The 21,366-nt window shown below is 41.3% G+C and overlaps 1 protein-coding gene across 2 annotated transcripts; it reads right to left on the bottom strand.

The window, feature by feature from the left end:
• Positions 1-1,742: 1,742 nt before the first annotated feature.
• Positions 1,743-20,384, bottom strand: LOC112568152 (fibroblast growth factor receptor 4-like). 2 transcript variants are annotated; one of them, XM_025245284.1, is made up of 19 exons: positions 19,598-20,384; positions 11,164-11,336; positions 10,524-10,749; positions 9,905-10,058; positions 9,219-9,364; positions 8,858-8,979; positions 8,422-8,656; positions 7,873-8,026; positions 7,613-7,752; positions 7,205-7,252; positions 6,754-6,866; positions 6,351-6,440; positions 5,508-5,712; positions 5,194-5,304; positions 4,384-4,604; positions 4,017-4,139; positions 3,671-3,782; positions 2,649-2,745; positions 1,743-2,289 (listed from the first exon to the last, which is right to left on the bottom strand). In XM_025245284.1, exons 1-19 carry the CDS (start codon positions 19,623-19,625, stop codon positions 2,112-2,114), a joined length of 2,676 nt encoding a protein of 891 aa, XP_025101069.1. In that variant the 5' UTR covers positions 19,626-20,384; the 3' UTR covers positions 1,743-2,111. The 2 variants fall into 2 exon arrangements, with proteins under 2 accessions (XP_025101069.1, XP_025101070.1); XM_025245285.1 differs by having other exon boundaries at positions 6,351-6,434; positions 19,598-20,383.
• Positions 20,385-21,366: the final 982 nt, after the last annotated feature.

Below are 21,366 nucleotides of genomic sequence, written 5' to 3'. Positions count from 1 at the left end.
AGTGTCAAAAGTTCTTAAACTATATGTCTCTATATATTTTTGTTCTCATTATTATAATTGTTGCTAGACTAGATAGGATCTGGAATAGCCATAAGATAAAGTACATGCAGTGTTCTTTTATTCGTGCGGGTGACATTTCTTTGTTTATAGGTATGTTTATTTGGTGTCCAGTCACTTAATCCCCAGACACTTCATCCCCGACACTTCATCCCCGACACTCAAGAACAATTTTCATATCATATTGTTGAAGAACATTAAATTTACTAGCTTATATGAACTTTAACTAATGTTGTTGATGTTCAAATGACGTTGAAGTTAATAGCATGATTTGAATTTGAATTTCAATTAAATTTTTCGCTGACTTCATAATTTTTATAGTTAAGGATTTAGTTTAGGGATTAAGTGTCTGGGGATGAAGTGTCTGGGGATTAAAAGTCTAGGGGATGAAGTGTCGGGGATGAAGTGTCGGGGATGAAGTGTCTGGGGATTAAGTGACTGGGAACCGTTTATTTACATAAGTTTATTTTTTTAAACCACTAGCTTCACAGCAACAGTGGACACTCAATTATGCAGACGTACGACATCGACAGTTCAGCCAGAATAGAGAAGTGCAAAAAAGGTTCGTCTGTTTAATGCCTTTATAGTTTTCCTCAAAACACATCAATGAAAAATTAGTGAGGAATTTCCCAACGGACATGATAGTAAATGAGTCAGCATAGATTAGACAGCTATACACATGAACAAGCACACGATGCAGTTACGACGGCAGACGTAGACAAAGCATAATGTAGAAAAAGATTCATATTCATAATGGAAATGATGGAAGAAAACGAATAGTAGTGGATATGATAGTATAAAAATCACCATGGTTTTTGTAAGCGCTTATTGCAGTTCTACTCCTAAGTATATATATTATGACCCTGTTGCCCTTTCCACCTGAACCAGTTAGCAGAAAGCAGAGCAATCATTTTATCATTCGCCGCCTAGGTCATGATCTCCCCTTTGCCCTGCCAGGTGCCGTGTTATCAAAACAAAGACAATGAATTTTCTGAATAATCTAAATTTTATTTAGCTTAGTGGTTATTTATAAAGTGACTGCTGCTTAGCTTTTTATACATCATGATGACCTAATGGTTTGATATATAGCTGTGTTACATTATTCAGGAGAAGTGGGAACGGAGGTGTCAGGTATGCTAGAGAGGGTTAGTTAATACTTCCATAAGAGAAAATGTAAATATGGTTTCTTTTTCGGAATGTTCATTACCGGGACGATTTTCTGAAACGAGGTACATTTCGACGCCAAAGTTCGACTGTAAATGATATGCAGATCACGACATAAAATTATATGAATGGGTTGTAATATTACTCACCTAGACAATTTCATTACCCACAAATTTACAGACATAAATTGTCATCAGCTTTTTCTTATCCCCTGGAGATATTTTTTTCTCCAATAAAACAAGTCTTCCATCACGATCGCCATTTCATAACAACTCTACTATATACGATTTAACCGTCGGGTGTTCATACTACGATTTGAAAAATTATCAAACAAAAGAAAAGTCAAGCTGCAGCTGGTTATCCAAACACGAATTCATCACACAGAGAGATCCCCTGTTAAAGAATCAATGAATACCCTCAAAGCCATGTCCTCCTTCACACTACATATACGTACTGTAGAAGACGCACAAAAAAGATGGCGGCGTGCTCTCATTTAAAAAAAAAAAAGAAAAGAAAATAAATTCTCGTTCCTGAGTTTATTAATATAGTTCTTTGTTTGTGTTGTCGTTCTCCTCATTATGGCGCCAAGTCAATGCAAAAAAAAGGGGTGTTGCTTTTGCTATAGTAGCATCACTTTTAAAGCTCACTTTATGAGTGTCATCATAACTTCAAGACCTTCTGTTTGATCACTTCTTGTTCACTGGCACAACAAGCTGACTATCCATAAATAGTAGCTGTTATCCATAACAATTCAATGTCAAATGGGGTCCGCAAGTTTCATCACGCTCATTAAAAATTAATGCAAGTTAGGAAGTGACAAATACTCTTGTGTGTTTTTTAATATCACGATATATAACTATGACCCTGGTCGTATCTTCACAAAGGTCGCGCTACAGGCGTTCTTCCAGGAGCAGTGGTTCCAGAACAGCATAGTCTTTCTCCTCGAAGAGAGCCAGGTTGATGTAGTCTCCTTCCCTTTCCAAAAGAGTCTCCAGCTGGGAGCAAATATCATCAAAAGTCGGCCTCTTGGCAGACGATTGGCGCCAGCACTGGGTCATCAAGTCATATCTGCAAGTGTAAGTACATGAGTCATCAGGGTCATATCTTCGAGTATAAACAGTGGTCCATCCTGTGTTATCTGAAAATTTATACTGCGTATTATTGTAGCCAAGTTAACCACGAAATGTCATTTTTATTGAACTGATGACATAGGCCCATAAGCGATAATAATAATAATAATAATAATAATAATAATAATATAATAATAATAATAATAATAATAATAATAATAATAATAATTCCATTTTTATAAAATGCTGTTTATAATATATATATGCGTATATAATATTATTATACAATAAAAAATTCTATATTATTATTGATCAGTAAAGAGCTTTTCAGAAAGGAATGACTCAAGGTAAACTCACAGATCATCTGTGCAGTGCTGCGGTTTCTCCATTTTCTTGCCGTCGTTAACAAATTTGAATACCTGGGAGGCTGACATCCCAGGGTAAGGACTGGCTCCTGCACAAAGAACATCATACGTCAAGTTGTCGGCAATGAGGATTCAATTCAAACCTTCGGAACAAATTTCCCAGGTTGTGCCAGATAACGACTTATCCTAACTTCATAACTACGACCCCAGATTTCAGTTAACAGTTTCAAAGATAACTGACCTATGTGTGCGCCCGTTTCTATTTGCAGGACCCTCGCAAACAACTAACCCTGCGATAATATTATGTTTTTTCCTTCGGCCCTAGAAGTATCTCACGACTATCACGTTCTATAGGTGGTGATGGATGGAGAAGGGAGACGATGGGAGAGCTGCGATCTCAGATTTGTCTACATGATTTCTTATACAGGTAGTCCTCGGGTTACGACGGTCTCGAGTTACGTCGTTTCGTGGTTACGACGCTCATTCCGACTTACGAGGTCAGTGCATCAAAGAAAAGGAAGGTCATCACCATGGAGGTGAAAGTGGATATCATAAGGCAATCTGAGAAGGGGGAAACAGCAACAGAAATTAGCAGGTCTTTAGGACTTTGTCGTTCGACTGTCGCTTCGATTATCAAGGATAAAGATCGCATCCTTGAACACGTGACAGGATCTGCTCCTATGACAGCGACAGTGATAACAAAGCGTAGTGTACTGCACAACATTTTACTGTACTTGTGTTTATTGATAATTATGCAGGGTACTGTGTTAGGATAGGTGTTTGGATAGGCTAATTGTTTGCAGTACTGTACTGTTATTATGGTACAGTACTGTATGAACGTATGATCCGACTTACGTCGAAATTCGGTTTACGACGCCGCGTTAAGAACGGATCCCCGTCGTAAGTCGAGGACTACCTGTACTGATATCAGTTCAGTTCTTTGGAATAGTTTCGCTTGACTTTTGCCCTTGGAAAACCCTTAATTATTGCACAACAGTCCGTGAGTTTATTTACCAAGTGTGACGACTTCCCATACGAGTATGCCGTAGGACCAGACATCAGACCAAGTAGAATGGCGTCCATCAATCAGCGCTTCCGGTGCCATCCAGCGAATGGGTAGCGGCCCCTGGTCAGAAGAAAATTTTGATTAACTTCCATGTCTTTCTGTAATTCACTACGTCGCAAAACACGTGTGTGCACATTGTGGAACACACACTCAAACACGAAGTTCTAATATATATTCAAAACGCCATTCAAATTCGAAGTCAACATGAAAAAAAAAAACCCAGAAGAAATGAGAAACAGAAAGAAAAGTACATGTAAAGGGAACCCGAAAAAAAAGCCTGAAAGATCACGTCACCTTTGACCTGCGCTCATAATTGTCGGAGCCGTGGATGTCACGTGCCAGGCCAAAGTCTGTGATTTTGCACACACCTCGGTCCGTCAGTAGCACATTCCTAGCCGCTACGTCTCTGTGAACAATCTGCAAAATGCCGATGGAGTTTGAACCGGAAACAAACTCATTCACACAAACCCTCAGAATGATTAGTCACCATCACAAGAGTTATTCTGGTTGGATGAACACGTAAACCGTTTAAATATCTGTTAGCGATTCATTTAGCATTTTAACAGAGAAATATGTTGTCGCAGTCCTTGCAAATGTGCATGATGTTGAAGAACCCAGATTACTAGGGAAAGTGCTGCTCGCGGCCTCTCGTGCGACTCACGTTATTGTCCGAGAGGTGCTTCATGCCTCGGGCGATCTGCAGAGAAAAGGCAAACAGTTCCTTGGAGGTCAAGGTGGGTGGCGTTATCGTGGTCGTCTTTTCATTGTCGCCGTTCTCAGTCGCCTCTCCCGTCTCTGGCTCTGACTTCTTTGGGCGCCGCCCTCTCAGGTAGGTCAGTAGGTCGCCGTTGGGAGCGTATTCCATCACCATGAGGACAGGGTCTGAAAGATAAGGGTGCAACGCGGGCTGTCTTTTAAAACAATTAGAAATAATTTTATGACATTCAGTAGCTACCTTTTTAAAATGGATAATACTTCAATATATCTTATATCTGCAGTAACGCAATGACTAATGACTAAAGCGTTCGCTTCTGCAATTAAAAGAAAAAATAACCCCTCCCCACATAAACACCCAAACTAGAAACCAAAATATCATCCAAATATCTCAGGAGCAAAAGCACCGAATAAGAGAGACCTTTGACCTTTCAGTAGGTACACTTTGGTCTTTACTCGCTATAATTCTTCCCAAAATAATTCTTCAAACACATGAACACTGTTTAAGCGTTCCTTGAGAATATTCTGACGAGTAACGACCAAACACTCGGCTGGTCCTGACATTTGAACGACCTGTTTAGAAACCCTCCTACCACCACCCCTACACTCCAAAAATAAAATTATCGGGCTAAGCAGAGAAATGTTATTGGCATGGTTGCCATCATAAAAAACTACATACAGTGTTCTGAACAAAATTTCCATTGACTTCTACATTTTATTTCACCGTTTACTGATTGTTTTTCATGGGAAAACATACCTGATCTTGTGCAGCATCCGTAGTAAGTAACGATGTTGAGGTGCTTGGGTATTTTTCTCAGCAATAACAGCTCATTGAGGAAGTCGGCTTTTTCAGTGTCGGTCGCAGTTTCTTTAATCAGAAAAAGAATTAAGATGGAAAGAAAGAAAAATGATTACATTATTATTTTTTTTATTTTACATGGTTGTCTCCACTGAATCGCAAATTTAACCTACGTGGTTTCTCTTGCCAGCGTTGCTGGATCAGGTGACCTACGTCAGCAGTCGAGTAGAGAAATTTGAGACTTACCATGGAGTTATATGCCGTAGACTTACCTTTACACATTTTAACAGCCACAACCTCCCAGCGGCCCGTGCCGATGATGTTCAGCGCCTCCGAGCGGACGACTTTTCCAAAAGTCCCTTCACCCAGACAGTCCAGGAATCGTATCCTCTCTCGAGGAAACTCGTCTCCGGACAAAAACTCGCCATTGCAGCGCTCACTTTCACTCTGCAGACGGACTTTCTCAAACTCTTGCGTCTGAATACACCAGGAAAAAAATATTTTAAAAATACAGCATCATTAAAGCATTACAAAGAGAAGCTCTACTTTTCTTCCAAATCCTCAATTTAAGAAAACAAGAGTGTGTTGTCATGCAAATGTTATTTTAGTATTCTTATCGACTGGGGATGGGTAATAAAAAGAGTGAATTTATGATAAATTTTTATACGTTTTAAAGTTGCCGTTCAAAGCTTATATTTTTTTTTCTATAAGTGGAAATCATTTTACTGACGCCAGACACCGGAACTAACAGAGCGCGAGTTCATAACCTGTAGTTGAATGTCTTTGAAATTCATATCCATTTGGCAGGGGGAGAGGGAAAGCAAGTGCTGAACAAACTGAAGTCTCGGTGCTACAGATATTTCAAGTGTTTGCATTTCAAACTTTCCTTGAGTCACCTGTGGACTTTGCTGAGGTTAGCTCTGTGGAGACTGTGCTGGATGGCACACGGTCGAGATTCTCTGGACAAGGATTTAACAAAATTGACGTTTAACAGATTGAAGCCCATTAACCCGTTGTCTGGGCTTTGGACATGCGCATACTTCTCTTCTCCTGATAGTTAACTCCACATCCCAGCTTGCTTCCCTCCCCTCCCTAGGTAATGACAACATACTCACCAGCTGCCCGGAGTTGGTGAAGACGATCTTCACGTGCCGCCTCTTCTCGCTCTCCTGCATGACACGCTCCATGGTGCACTCGTGCTGAAAGTTAAAAAGTTCTATTCTGGCCTAGTATGCTGGGAGTTTTAGTCCGAAAACCTTCTATCAAATTCGCTGCTTCTAACGCGAAATGCATCTGACTAATAAAGATATACTAACTGGACTTTGTTTAGACAGCTAACAGTTTTTTGTCTAATAATATTTGTCTATTCAGTCTTGTCTAGTAGGGTTCTCTACTGACTGAGTCATGAGTAGATCGTCTGAAGTTAATGTCATATCCCTGTGTAACAAAGCCAGTAAGTCATGGTCTCGTTTAGCAGAGCTAATTTTCTCTCTCTCTCTCTCCCCATAATGTAACCACCTTCTGCAGCATCTTCTTCCGGTACACGATGAAGACGACAGCCACTACCACTGTGACGACGATCAGGCAGAAGGTCATCGAGAGAACCAGCGTCAGAGTAGGGAACTCCTCTTCTGGAAAACGAAGAAAGCACGAAGAAAGTATGATTCCTCCCTATAATTAGAGCGGATTGCTGCAGATTGGAAACTTTCCCTCCCCCATCGATCACCAGCGGATATGGAAGTCGAAGGGTTAGGATTAAGGCTAAGAGAGGGTAAGGCTCTGCTACTTACATTCCACGCCTTTTGATAAGGTGAACCACTTACAATTCGCTATTCCTACTAGATTAGCTAGGGACTTCGTTTATCTTCTTTCTTGTACACACGCACACACACAGAACAAGCCTATCATCAGATGATTGATGTGCTCTGGCTAATAAATTAACCACACATACTAGACTAGTACTACTTACCAATACATTGAAAATCTGGTCCCATCAAGAATCCCTGTGGGCAGGTAACTGAAAAAAACAAACAGCAAAACATATTGGGCATCTCGTTTTGTCAGGGATGATACAGGCATCTATGAGATTTAGCAAGAAAATAATTTATAAGAAAATATTAGAGTTAGCTCTGTAAGTAATGAGTTTGCTACAACAGTGGAATCTGCTCTAAAAACATTCTTCTGTTAATAGCTAATGCTAAAAACTCTTGTACTAATGCAGAAATTGTACAACAAAAAAGCGGACATAGCAGCACAGGCACGAAGTTAGTACAATAGATATTCAGCCAATATAATAGAATTTAAATTATCAGCACAAACACGGAATTAAAATCAGGAAAATTCAGACTGTGAAAGCGGAAATGGAAGGAGGACTTACCGAGCTTGACCGTTTTTGAGTCACGGCCGTATGAGTTTCTCCCCCTGCACTCGAAAATGGTTATGTCCTCCTGCTGGACGTCGTAGATGGTCAGAGTGGATATCGTCGTTATACCGGACATGACTGTTTGGATGTAGTACCTGCCAAAATACGAGTCCCGTCAAGTAGAGTGCATTATTGAGTTCAAGTGAAGCATTAGATCCTAAAGAACTGCTGCAATGACATTATTTGCAAAGAGCAAATCCTTTCAAGTGACTCACCTGCCTGTGGAGTTGATGGGACTACCTGATGCAGTCCACCACAGATCGTCGGCTTGGTCGCAGGGCGGGTTGACGAAGATGGTGCAGTTCAGCGACACCTGGTGTCCTAGATTAGCAGCCACAGTGTCGTCCTTCACGACAACTTTTGGAGAACCTGGTGCAGACAGCAAGATGCTGTAGCCATGTGTATGCTAGAGCGAGAAGCAGGACGAAAATGTTGGGGCGAAGAATAGGAGAATTAATTATTTAGTTCTGAGGAAGAGGAGAAGGACGCATTGAAAGAGAATAATATATGGTGAATCTGGCGGGCCGGCAAGGAAAGAAGAATGAAGAGGAGAAAAAATACTAGGAGGGTAAAATTTGATGAAGCACTATGAGCTGCATACATTCAGCAATTAGCTAAAGTGCATTATTATCATCGTCATCATTGTTCTCATCATCATCGTCGTCGTGGTCAGTATTATCATCATCGTCGTCATGGTTCTCATCATCGTCGTCGTCATGGTTCTCATCATCGTCGTCGTCGTCGTAAGCAATGATGAGCCATACCAAAGATATTGAAGGAGAGAGTGGATTTAAACTCTGAGGGCCCGCTTATCAAGCACGTGATGTTGCCTGTGTGGCTGTACTGAGTATCCTTGATGGTCAGATAGGACGTCACCAGTGGGTTCGGGTCGTTAACCGAGACGCTCGCGAAGATAACCTCCACGTTCGCTACCTTGTCTCCGCCCTTGTTACCAACTGTCACCGAAGACCCGTTTGCAAAGGACATATTCCAGGAAAGCTGAAAACAAAACCATCGTTTTGAGTCTGAAACCCGATGGCTTGGTTGTGTACCTCAGGCAGTTAGTTGATTATTTATTTTAGTGGACGTCTATATTGCATTAAGAATATTGCTGATATTCGTAGATATTAAAATCTTGGTGAAAGATACCATGGGAATAGATCACTGCTTCATACCTGAAAGGAAAGCCCAATAACATACCTTTGGAATGACTCGATGATTGGCACTTGTACACTTGAACATCACTGAGCTCCTAGCAGGCTTGTCGACTGATCGAAAACATCCGCTGTCGTATTTTTCACACAACAATAAGAACGGATCCGCTACAAAATAAAAAAAAAAAAGAAATATAAGGAAGGAAGATGGACTGAAAACAAACAGAAATGAAGTCTGATATTTAGAGCAGAAATGATTCACAAAGATATAGTATCTATCATTGAAGCCAAACCTGCCATTCCACTTGCCTATTCCTTTCAGCAATGCCAGTCACATAAAAGCATGAAACGCTGACAAGTGAGGCTAATTAATACTCAAGCACAATTAGCAACCGGAAGTGACCCACCTTTAAGGATGAAAGTGACGGAAGCTTTGCCGTAGACATTTTGGATGACGCAGGTATAGCTATGTAGGTCGTCGTGCGTGACATTTTCGGAGGTCAGCTTTCTGCTGCTGTACAGTGACTTCGAATCTGTCTCCCCCTTCTCGTCTCTAAAATAACAGCGCCCGCAGTTATCGATAGAAGTGACAATAACAATATTCTTTATCTGGATATACTTATGACTATTTGGGAGGCGAGTGAGCGAAAGATAATAACACAAAGACAAACACATATATAAACAAGACAGTGGTGATACTTAAAAATAAGATATTGAAACAATGACATCGTGAGAAGGGAATGAAGTAAAAGAATCGTTTGGGTGTGACATCTCTCTCTAGCTCTTGTTTGTATGAAAACTCTACCAATGGCCTAAACTACAAAAGTTTTCGTTTGTTCGTTCTCTTGGTCGTGTGTCTTTGTTTCTGTATTTAAGCGCCGGGTGGTAAAAACGAACCTCAGCCAGTTTCTCATAATACTCCTGTGCAGGTGGATTTTTTGTTTTCAAAATCACTACTTTTTTTTCTCAAGATAATTACTAGTGCTTTCATTCTGTACTGAAACTGTTTCATATAAGCAGTTGCTTATTGCCATACTATGTGTATTTAGTATAAAATAAAACTGTTTCAAAAAAGAAGCTTTTTTTTTTTTACTTCCAAGTCTCCCTGATATTGCGTGACTGCTCATCCAACCACGTGATGTTACATTCATCTGTCCGGCATCCATAAAAATCAACTTCGAGTTCTGCCTCGTTGTATAACGCTGCTTTGACCTCCTGGGTGTACGGGTAGATAATGACTGGAGGGCCTGTGGGCAAACATGGAGACAGATTATGAGCCCCTGTGACACCGAAGCCCCAGCTTTTGACACACACTTCTTTCGACACTGGATGGGTGTCTTACTACTACTACTACTACTACTACTACTACTACTACTACTACTACTAATGATAACAATAATAAAGTGTAATTTACATAGTGCATAATCACAAGGGACCATCTTCTCAGCGCTTAACAAGTAGAAAATATGGACAGAATAAGAAGGGCGGAAGGTGAAACAACTATGCAGTAATAAAAGTCAAATATAGAAGACACAAAAAGGAGTCAAGATGGAGAGAGTCAATAGTAGTAGTAGTCGTAATAATAATAATAGAACAAAGCAAGGGTATCCAATACATGTATATTGTATGATAGGATTATTGCCGATGCATTTTGCAATATCTGAATATAGCACACGTATTAACCACACAAAGGTATAAGACTAGATATCTACCGGCGGCGAATACCTCCCGAAAATCCTGAAAGATGGTCACGTGATCACGCTGAGTTGCCGAGCAGATGTATTTGCCCTGGTCTAAGTAAGAGATGTTGTACACTTTTAAGGCGACTGACGAGTCATTCGTGTTGTAGAAGATGTCAATCTTGTTCTCCTGCGGTTTAATTGTCACTCGCTTCTGAAAATGGTTATCCTCGCGTATCCACTCAACAGACGTTAGCACCTGCAAACCATTCCAAAGCCACATACAGAAAAGTTAAAATGTTCTTTAAGATGATGATTAATTGGCTGAAATTCAAAAGAACTGAGTCACATGAGGCTAGTCGTGTTTATAAAGATAACAACACTGTCAGCACATTTAGCGCAACAAACAAGAAGAAAGAAATTTTAAAAAGACAATCTCTCAAAAAGAAAATATACAAATAGATGTCATGCAATTAAGAGAAATAAAGAACGATTACATCATTGTGCATTATACATGGTATATAATTATATATATATATCGTTCCCCTTCATATTTATATAGGTATGAGACAAAATGTTTCCCCATTTTGCGCTCAGGGAAATGACTTATTCTCGCTTCATAACTACTGCCCCAGACGGTGTGTGTGCAACACAAGAAGCATCAAGAACATACTTCTCGAGGGAGATTCCGAGGCAAGATTTCACAGACGATAGTCAGGTCTGTGCCTATAATGGTGGGAGTCTCCTCCGAGGGCTGAGTTATTTGAACGGACTTGATGACGTCCATCTCCTTCCCTCCCTTGACCCCGCTGGTATGGAGAAGGACAAGAAGCAGCAGACCCAAAGCTGGAACATAAAAGTGTGCGCCATGGAGCAGGGGTGGTGGTTGGGTGGCGATCAGTAGTCAGTTTTAAACCTCTTTGACAGGTGAACGTATGTTTTCTTATCCTCGCAACGATAATAACAGCTTGCCAGGAACATTTCTAAAGAAGAAGATAATGATGACGATGACGATGATGATGATGAAGGATGGAAGGAGAAAATAAGGAAAGAAAGAGCGAAGGAAATGAATGAAGGAATGAAAGACATTTCTCTATTTCTTTTTAAGAGCAAAAAAAGAAAAAAAACACGAGTTGTGTTTTTAGTGGTAGATACTGACCTTTTGGCGTCTTTAATCTTTTATTCACATTCTGGGGTTGCAGAAATAGTGTCTACATACAATCGTGTGGTTTTACTTAAATTGCCCTTTACAGCATAGCAACCTCAGACAATCTGTTGACCATCCCTGACCGTTACACGCTTTTGTAACACGTGTGTAAATGCTGTTCATGTTTGACTGCATGAGGTTTGCTTTAGGACGGCTCATTGATTAGACAGAAGTGAATAGTGTTTGAGTTTATTTGTGTTTGTGGTAGGGAACTAGACAAGGTGTTGGTTTGTACAAATATATGTGTGCGTGGACACCATTTTGCTTTTGTAAACATGAGTTATCCTGTCAGTAGAAGGGGTCAGAAAAATGGTAACAACAATAATAATCATCATCATAATCCAATCGATCCTTTTCATGAACCAAACACCAAATAACTTTTGTGTATAGCACCTGACTTCACATCGCTTTGCTGCTAGCAGGCCCTGACCATGGGGACATAGTGATACCAGAACATGGCTTGTAGTTTACAAAACATACTATGGTTTACTGACGAAAGGCAGATAAATGGAAAGGAAAGGGACAGAAAATATCCAAAGGGAATACGTCATTAGTGACAGAAGGGAAAATGGAAAGAGAAAATAAGAAAGAACAAAGAAAGTCAAAGGAGAAAAGACAAAAAAAAAAACAAAAAAACAAAAAAAAAACCAAACAAACAAACAAAAAAAAAAAAAAACCAAAAAAACGAGTTTTAAAACGTGGAGTGAAAATGAGATACTGGAGAGGAAAAGCGAATGAAGGGGTGGATAATTCTCCCTCCCCCTTTTGTGTAATCAGCCGCAACGACTAGTGTCAACGAACTACCCACACGTTCCACAAGCAAAAGCGAGGCTCGATCATCGCTAATAAAAGATTACGTCACCCTCATGCACGCCCTCACGTTCTCTCCGTTTGCACGGCCGCGTGACCAGGGCCCGATATCCGTCTCCACGGTCGGCTATGGCATGAGGGTGCTCTCCCCTGTCCTGAAGACGACGTGTCGGTTTACTCTTTGTCAACATCGATAATATGTTCGTGTCTGCCTTGTTTGCCGAGCACTACAAAAGATATGATCCCTGCTAGGTTTAAGGACTGTGTTCGGAAATATCCCTCGACTGTAAATAATCATATTCATTTTTATGGTGTCATCAAGAGTTACTTGAATAAAGGTGGCAGTGTCAGGATTGTTAGAAAAAAAAATGGTTGATGAGCATTAAAATATATGTAGTGGTATGTGGTGACAGAAAACAGCAAGGACATCATGTGAAATGGGAAAAATGTTTATTTCTGCATTTAGATGTTTGTTTAGACAGCATATGTCATAGGGGTTTTGTCAAAGGTTTTTGATTCGCACTCTGGAGAACGGTGCCACTAACTTGTAAAACTAGACTGCTGGCAGACGAGTTTTTTTTTTTTTTTCCCAGTTAACTACTAAAACGAGGCATGGGACTACAAAGCTTCCGGTTTGGTCACATTCTTTGTTACGGCTCGCGGATCACTTCGCAAGAGGCTAAGCGTTGGTCTTGGCAGACAGACAGCAGTCCACCTATACACAGTGCATGAATTTATTTTCCCTCGGAAATAAAATGATTCACGGGGGAAGAAAACCGAGGGCTACCATATCGACTGCGATGATCAGTTGGGTTTTTTTTTTTTTTTTGTTAACATTACCCCTGATGTCTCAAACTATGAATTCCATAAAATTGTATTCTTTGTACCATTATATCTGTCCACTTTATTTGTAAGGTCGGGAAAAAATTTGTTTCCACTTCTGTTTAAACCAAGTCACTCATGATATCCGCAAAAACTGCAACTTAATAACTCTGCAACCGAAAAACGTTCATCGTTTTCCTCCCCTTACCTGACGACGAAAGTGTCGCGTACCACCCCCCAGCGTCAACGGAGCACGCTCAAGGCCACTCACACTGCAGGCCAAACACGCTCAGTCACTCAGCCGGAGGCAGGATGCGACTTACTTCTCGAACCCGTGCCCAAGCGAAGACCAAGACAAAGACGAAAAGAACGACACAAATACGAAGTTTAATCAAAAAAAAAAAAAATATATATATATACCCAAACACCCAAATACCTAATACAACCAAGAAAAAGAAAATACCGATGCGAGTACAGTGTTCCCTCGCTACTTCGCGGTTCATATATCGCGGATTCACTACTTCGCGGTTTTTTTTGAGTGAAGTATCGATCGATATTTTCGTGCTGGGAATTATCGTTCTACAAAATACCATAGATACTTCAACAGAAAAAAGACGAAAAATGTAGCTTTATTTGTATTTCTATTAAAATACCATGGTTATTTTGTAGATAGAAAGAAAGAATTGTGTAACAGAAATCATTTGCTATGCGTAAGCGACGAGCCATGATTGTTATCTCCCATCTCGCAGCCAGTTAGCATCAGTTTTTTGGGTTTCTCTGAGTACAGTTAGAATTTTTTTTACACTAATTTGTTATTGTACTGTATTAATACCATGATTAATATATTACTTTACACTCACATGATATTGTTTTACATGTATATATATTATTATTGCATGTATGTCCCTATTTCGCGGAAATTCGTTTATCGCGGCTGATCATAGCACCTATCCCCCGCGATAAACGAGGGAACACTGTACTCACAAAAAAACAAACAAACAAACAAACAAACCCACAACCAGGTACTGCACCCCCACAAAAAAATAAAAACAAAGCGCAAACGCGCACAAATTATAACACAGCAGTTTAAAAAAAAAAAAAAAAAAAAAACCCGCGCACCGCGGCCCAGTACAGTCAGTTAAACTTAGTTTCCCCTGAGTCTTTAATTCTGAACACAGAACAGGGGCTTGAGGCGCTTAGTACACAGTCTCAGGAGCTGGTTCACAGTACAGTTCCCTTTCTGAATGCAGGTGTAGAACACGTAGACGTAGACGTCACACATGAAGAAGTGCAGAATGGTTGATTATATCTCAGACGAATGCTCGTCGAACAAAAAGGCATGGAGCCAGGACACAAGGCACGCACGCATAGCACGTATACACAGGAAGTACACAGTAAATACACACCAAGGGCGTGCACCCCGGACATACACAAAAAGCCGACACGGCTTATGCTAATGACCGACGGTCACCCCGAGAAGAAACGGAAGCACACTCCCGTAGACACTGGATGTCACAGCCCAATGCTGTCATTCCGACACCCTCCGCACTTTCCACAAGTCCCGGTGGTCACTGCTGGCATCAACTCGCTAGTACAACCAGCCTCTCAGTGTCCACAAGCTTGGGTCAGTCGTGGCAGAGCATACAACCGGCCACTTGCCTCACAGCACAGACTCCAGCCGTCTTCTCAAAAAAAAAAAAACACTCTCCGCTCTACTCAGCGCCTTGGTAAGAAATCTCTCCCCAACAGCAGCAGCGACCAGCCCTCAAGCAAACCTCACGTGACGTAGCAAGACTGTGACGTCAGCTGCTGCTACAGACAACGGGCGAAGGCCTTGACCTTTTCCCGCGAACCGGACAAAAATAGCCTGAAAACACGTTAACTGTCGTCTGCTGTGAGCTACCTCTCCAATACAGGAGCGTCCCCGCGCGCTGAGAGAGATGCAGACCTAGACGAAATCATGACACGCGACAGAAAGTAGTGAATGAAGTTATTAGCACGTCTAGCCAAAGTACAAAGCATAATTTGGTAAGCCGTGTTTTTGATAACCACACGAAGATCGGCAAAACTTGTGAAGTTTTTGCTTGCGAGACCAATTTAATTACCACGGCTGTATAACAACGCTCAATTTCCAGAAAAAAAACCCATGAAATATTCGAAGCGACTATAACTTCGTCAAAATAATAAGAACAAGTTGCATGACAGTCCAACCCGTACAGCGGGACTTGTGCTCTGCATTTCATACCAGAATATTCTTTTAGCTAAAAAAGACAGTTTTACTTTCAAAAAGTAGCTGCACGAACACCTGAAGTTATCTCGATGAATATGATATTTCAAATTTAGCTCCTCGAACCTCAGTATTTTAACTGTGATCGGCGGAACAATTATGTTGTCAGTCACGTGCAAGCAGTAAATGATAACGAATCTCTGCAACAGCGTTCACGAAAGCATTATTTTTGCTGTTATAATTTTTTTTTACTTTTGCGGGAGAAAGTCTCTGTTTTGTTTTAATGCTATTTAACCAATGATTGAGTATATTGTGTTTGGAGTTTTGAACCTTCACAATATTCTGGTTCAAACAAGTGAGGTTTAATACCTTGAAGGCTAGACATCAGCGTTTCACACTCGTCTTCGTTGCTAGAGAACTACAGATGAACTATCGCTCGATAAACTCGATGTATTGCTCCACCTTTCTGGCCATTGAAAGAAAGCTTGCCGAGATACCTATGCTGATCACGTAGCACGTTATTCGCGCGCGGAAACGAGATTTCCCAGAACTTGCTGACTACAGGTACAAATCGTCAACTTTGAAATTAAGTAATAAATAAAAAGCTGTGTTTCAGGCTCTGAAACTTACAGAATATAATTATAGTATCTCTACCTACCAGAAGCTGTTAATAGCTAAAATTGATGGGGTAGGTCTTAAAAAACATTTTACATCACTGCACCGCCTTGGTACGCTGAACAATGTGATTTCTGGGTTGTGGAGCTGTTAACTGACAGACCTCGCAAACGGTCCTGCAACAAATCACGATGTTCATTATCCTCCATGTCGTTGGGTGCACCCTCCACAAACAACACCCAAGATGCGTTCGGTTTACGATGACAGCTACCCCCTTCCTTAAAACTGGCCTACCTGCCTGGTTATCTAACTGATTACAGGCGCGTGCCAAGTGTAGTCCCTTCACGCACAACTGAAGAAGCTGCTTGAGGGCATCACAAACAGCACTTTAACCAGTGATTGTTCGACATCATAAATTTTAAAAAAATACTCGCGTAATTTATTATTGTTGTTCTATTTTTATTTCTTTCGAAACACCTCTTGTAGGATGATTAAGAGACAGCGCACACAAATTAATGTATTTGATCGAATCAACCAAACGGCCATTACTTCTGAAAACTCACATCATGCTGCTCCGGTTAGCTGGTGGTTAGAGTGGGGACTGGGGGCACATAGATGGTTGCTGCAGCTGACAAGACCCGCCACTCATGACTGTCTTGAGGAATGGTGAGCAAGTCCTGCACAGAATGACCAGTCCACTTCTTCATGTTCGAAAGCCAGTTCTTCCTCGTGCCAAAGTCCAAAGTACCTTGAAGGGCAGTCTTCGACAAAGTGTTGTGCCGAGTTACATAGCCAGTCCAGGTCGACCTTCGGTGATTGAATATTGAAAGTAAGGGTTCCTGGCGTCCTACGAGTGTGGCGACCTTGTTTCTTACAAAATCATTGGTTTAATGTTCTCCGTACGAGAGCCTCTCCCAGTCCTTGCTCTCGAATGCCTGGAATGTCCTCTCCGTTTCGGCAATCAGAGTCCATATTTCACATCTGTAAAGCAGGACTGGTATTACAAGGGACTTACAAAGGAGCATTAAGCATGCCGAGATAAGGGGAAGTAAAATTAGCGACAATTAAAACCACACTTCCGCCGGATACTGGCGTAGCCAACAGTCTCTAGACCCCACGTGTCGTGGCATCGAGGCAACTGGAATTAAAGTCGTCAGCTACCTTGATTCAACTGCCACGTGGGTCACGCACGGAACTCCGTCAAGCACGCACCCATAATTCCACACAGCTCGACGTCATCATACCATATAGTTAGATAGTCCACTATCGATCATGAGTAGTTTCTGTCCTTGTCTTCCACGTGTGTCTTCGAAAATTCGGAAACATGGCTTCTCTGGAGTCGTATCCAAAGTCATCGTCACCGGGTTATGAACCTTTTTCTTAATTAGGTGCGTGAAAGACATGCGCAGAAATTTATCGTGTTAGGAACTTCCGGTGACGTAAGTCCTTGGCAGCATGACTAAAGTATAAACAGATTTTATTCTGTCACCAACAAAATACTTTGCCTTTGAAGTGGACTGTCTATCACATCCGCATATGATCGTAATTGATGACTCTTGTCTCTGTATTGAGGCTTTCTCTCCATAAACCAGCTGAACTAGACTCCATCATCATCAATCATCCATCCAATCATCGTCTTGAGAACCGAACAAAATTATCAATTTCTCGAAGAAATCAATACCGATTAATCCTTTTATGGCCTTCTGAAACCCAGCTTCTGAACTTGACCAAACCTTGGCTTTGCTTTGATAAAGCTCTCCGTCACAAGCAAACTCATAGTCGTTCTTGTTGTGACATGACACAGTGCCAAAGATTTGTTGGCAAGAGTATGGGGCATAGGATTGGTGCTGAGGTTCTTGCTTTCCCAGGCTTTGCTTGTCACACACAAATGGACTGAACTTAATTGCTTCTCCATTAGCAGACAAAATAAAAGGAGTACGCACAAGCAGAGTAATAAGCAGTTACAGAGAAAGATTGCTTAGGGAGATGTGTAACAAAAGAATTTCTGTGCAAGCTTTCCGTAATGATAGACACTCTGTAGAAGGAGTGTGTAACAACAAAACACAACTACTTATCAGTTAACAACCGAGTAGTGAATTTTCTAAGATATAATTAAAGGGAAGACGTGAGTCTAGTTTCTCTCCCTTCCCACACTATGTATTTTCTTCTGTGTCTGTGTGTTTGAGCGCACGCGTGCGTGTCTGTAAATCAGGGTAGTGCGACTATCGTGGAAGAGGATCGGATGAATGGAATACTAGACAGAAAACAAATCGGCAAGAGACAGATTCAAGATTCCGTATTTTATCATCCCCTAGGGAGTATTAAAAGAAAGAAAAGTAGGCAAACGAGACGAGAGAGAGGGGGCGGGGAGTTCATAAACCTATCAAAACCAGTGAAAGACACTGAGGACTGTTTTTTTTTTCTAAGTAAATATTTGTTTACCGTCTCTCCTTCGTCCATCAACCCCTTAAATCCACTCCTGTTACTTTCTTATCTCATAAACGGTCTCGTATGTCGCACAGTATCTACCCCCTGCCACATGAGGCGAGGTGCACCTCCCTACCCGTGAGATTTTACCCGTTCTAGGTGACTGCGTGCCGCAGGTCGTCTAGCTATTGCCCCTAGCAACGGGTAGTGCATCCGACCTCCTTTCTTCACGAGTGGTACAATTATGACGTCATCATGTGAGGACGTTTGTGCAGACACACATGCAGATTTCGCAGCAGCCCATATGATCCTTTTCACCGTGCGACTTTCCGATGCACAAAACAAAGAACGAAATACAAAGCAAACGAAACCGTAAAGAGGACACAGTCAAATGAATTTTACTCTTTCCTAAATAATCGAGTCAGGGGTCCAGCACACGTAAGCGTCCCTGGCAACAAATCGTATCTTTGTGACTTAAAAAAAAAAAAAAAGAAGAGAGCAATATTCCGATTTTTGCTCCATCTTCTCATGGGTGGCCCAGAAATGGACCATGTGTCGCCAAGCCGCGCCACACCCACACAAGCGCACACTCACAAACACACATACTCACAACCTCACATCTCTCTCTCTCATACCCCCACAAGGCCTGACATGCACGCGCGCACATCCTCTCTCTTTCACACACACTTGTGCTCACATTTTGTTCAACCCCCACAACATTTAATATTTGATATTGATATGAACCAGATGGCCTTCCAAATACTAAAATATATTATTATTATTATTATCCACACCCATATATCAGCAGGAAATACAAATACAACACCACAGTTTGAAAACTATAAAGATACATCTAAATATTCAACTTCAAAAGAATATCCTGGGAGGAGGGAAACTTGGTTACATTGATCACCGAACAAGAGAGAGAGAACGCGAAAGATATGGAGAGAAAGAGAGAGAAAAGTAAAAAAACCCAAACTTTTTCAAGCCATGCTTTACCTTCTGACATCTTTCCAGCTGATTTCATATTTTCTTCAAATTACTCTGAAGGAATAATTCGTTTAAATTATTCTGAAGGAATAATTTGTTTCTGCGGCCTCGCTGTCACTTGTTCTTGATAGTCAATCATCCAACATGTCATAGCCGACACCTAGTCATATCCAAATTTGACCAACATCGAGGAGCCTTTCTTTCAGTTTCAGAATATAGCATCCATTACAATGCACTAGTTCCGTCACTCGGCACAGAGTCCTTCAACCACAAGCCAGTGTGACAGCTTCCAAGTCAGCATTTCTTTTATAGAATTGGCTAAAAACCGTTTTCTAACATTTGTTGTTCATTTCCGGTCTGACATACACGAGTAAGACGGCGTTTCCAATTTAAATAAAACAGTTTTCGCAGTTTTGGTAAAGTATACTGGTTTCACAAGACAACGCTTCCAGCTCAGACCCAGGCATAGACATTATAGACAACATGCATGTGTTGTGTCGTTAGAAGCTGATGGCGAAATTCTCTCCTCTGAAGAAAACTGTCCTGTCATCTTGCTAGTAAAAGCCCGATTGTTGTTGTCGTCTGCCGCACTAGTTCGCATGGAATTCTGAACCGGCATGCATTTCGTCAACGCGTGAGGACAGCAACTGTTCTTTCAAAACTGTGTGCAGCGTACCCACTGCTAACCACACCCCGGGTGCGGGGTGGCCGTTAGCTGCGAGCGTGAACGACTTCTCGAGACAACAAATCCTATGACATCAGTCACGGCCCTGGGCTTCGTCGCAAAAGTTCGCAGCGTCTTTGACCTGCAGAGGTCTTGCGACATGCGCCGTAAGCATCTGATCGTTGACGGCGTCATCGGCACGTGTTTGCCCTTCCATTGCCCCACCACCCCTTTCCCTCCCGGCCTCACAGGTCTCGGCGCATGCGCTTTAATGATCTGACTGGCAGACGATTTCTTCTGTAAAATAATTTCTTGACTAATATCTGCAGTTGTTTGGTTACTCTGAAGCAGTTTTCATCTCGCTTACAAAAAGTTTTGGATGATAACGATTTGGGAGGAGGAATTAAATGCCATTCCCAATCTAGGAGAACCTGAATAAGAGGGCTTCCGGGAAGTGGACTGCAAGGCGACAAAATCCTGCCTGGAAGATTTGATAATCGCTTCTTAGACAACAGACTAACTGTAGCACATTGGAAGTATATGTGTTGTTTTAAACTCCTATCCCGCTTTCCCACAACTAGTTTGAAACCCCTCACGCTGTATTTCCTTTTTTTTAAAAAACATATCCCAAGAAACTTAAAAAAAAAAAACCCAAACAAATACTTAAAGGCCAACCCGAGTTAAACATAATAATAAACTCAAAGTCGCTATAGCAAGTAAAGAACAAAAAGCATTAATGTTTTGAGTTGTTGAAAATGCGTAACCTGATAAATTTCTATTAGTCAGCTTTTAGCATCGCTGAAGGCCACATTATTGTGAGAGATTCAAACACTTGCTAAAGCGGCAATTCTAAAACATGAACACACAAACAAAACTCAGGTAAGAAAAATTGTTCAAATGCTTGTATTTCGTGAACAAAATAGAATTAATGTCTCAGGTTTGGGGAATCAGTATCTCTTACTGACCAGACTCACTCGATCATTTGGAAATAATTTTACTCTCGGGTTAGCCTTTAAACACAACAACAGTGGAAAATGTGTACACAAGCGCCTCTTCCCTCCACTCGACCCACCCGGAGTATTGTGCTTTGCGTAGTCTGTATGCTCAAGCACCT

This window comes from Pomacea canaliculata, linkage group LG7 (assembly GCF_003073045.1).
Source record: "Pomacea canaliculata isolate SZHN2017 linkage group LG7, ASM307304v1, whole genome shotgun sequence".
In the NCBI taxonomy this organism is placed as follows: Eukaryota; Metazoa; Mollusca; class Gastropoda; order Architaenioglossa; family Ampullariidae; genus Pomacea; species Pomacea canaliculata.
This window is presented reverse-complemented; position numbering and strand designations above follow the sequence as displayed.

Excerpts from the sequence above, each read along its gene's own strand:
- LOC112568152 (XM_025245284.1), bottom strand. The coding sequence starts at position 19,625 with ATGAAATCAGCTGGAAAGATGTCAGAAG. Across the intron at positions 10,750-11,163 it reads CTCGGAATCTCCCTCGAGAA|GTGCTAACGTCTGTTGAGTG; the intron begins GTATGTTCTTGA and ends AATGGTTTGCAG. Across the intron at positions 2,290-2,648 it reads CAGCACTGCACAGATGATCT|ATATGACTTGATGACCCAGT; the intron begins GTGAGTTTACCT and ends TTACACTTGCAG.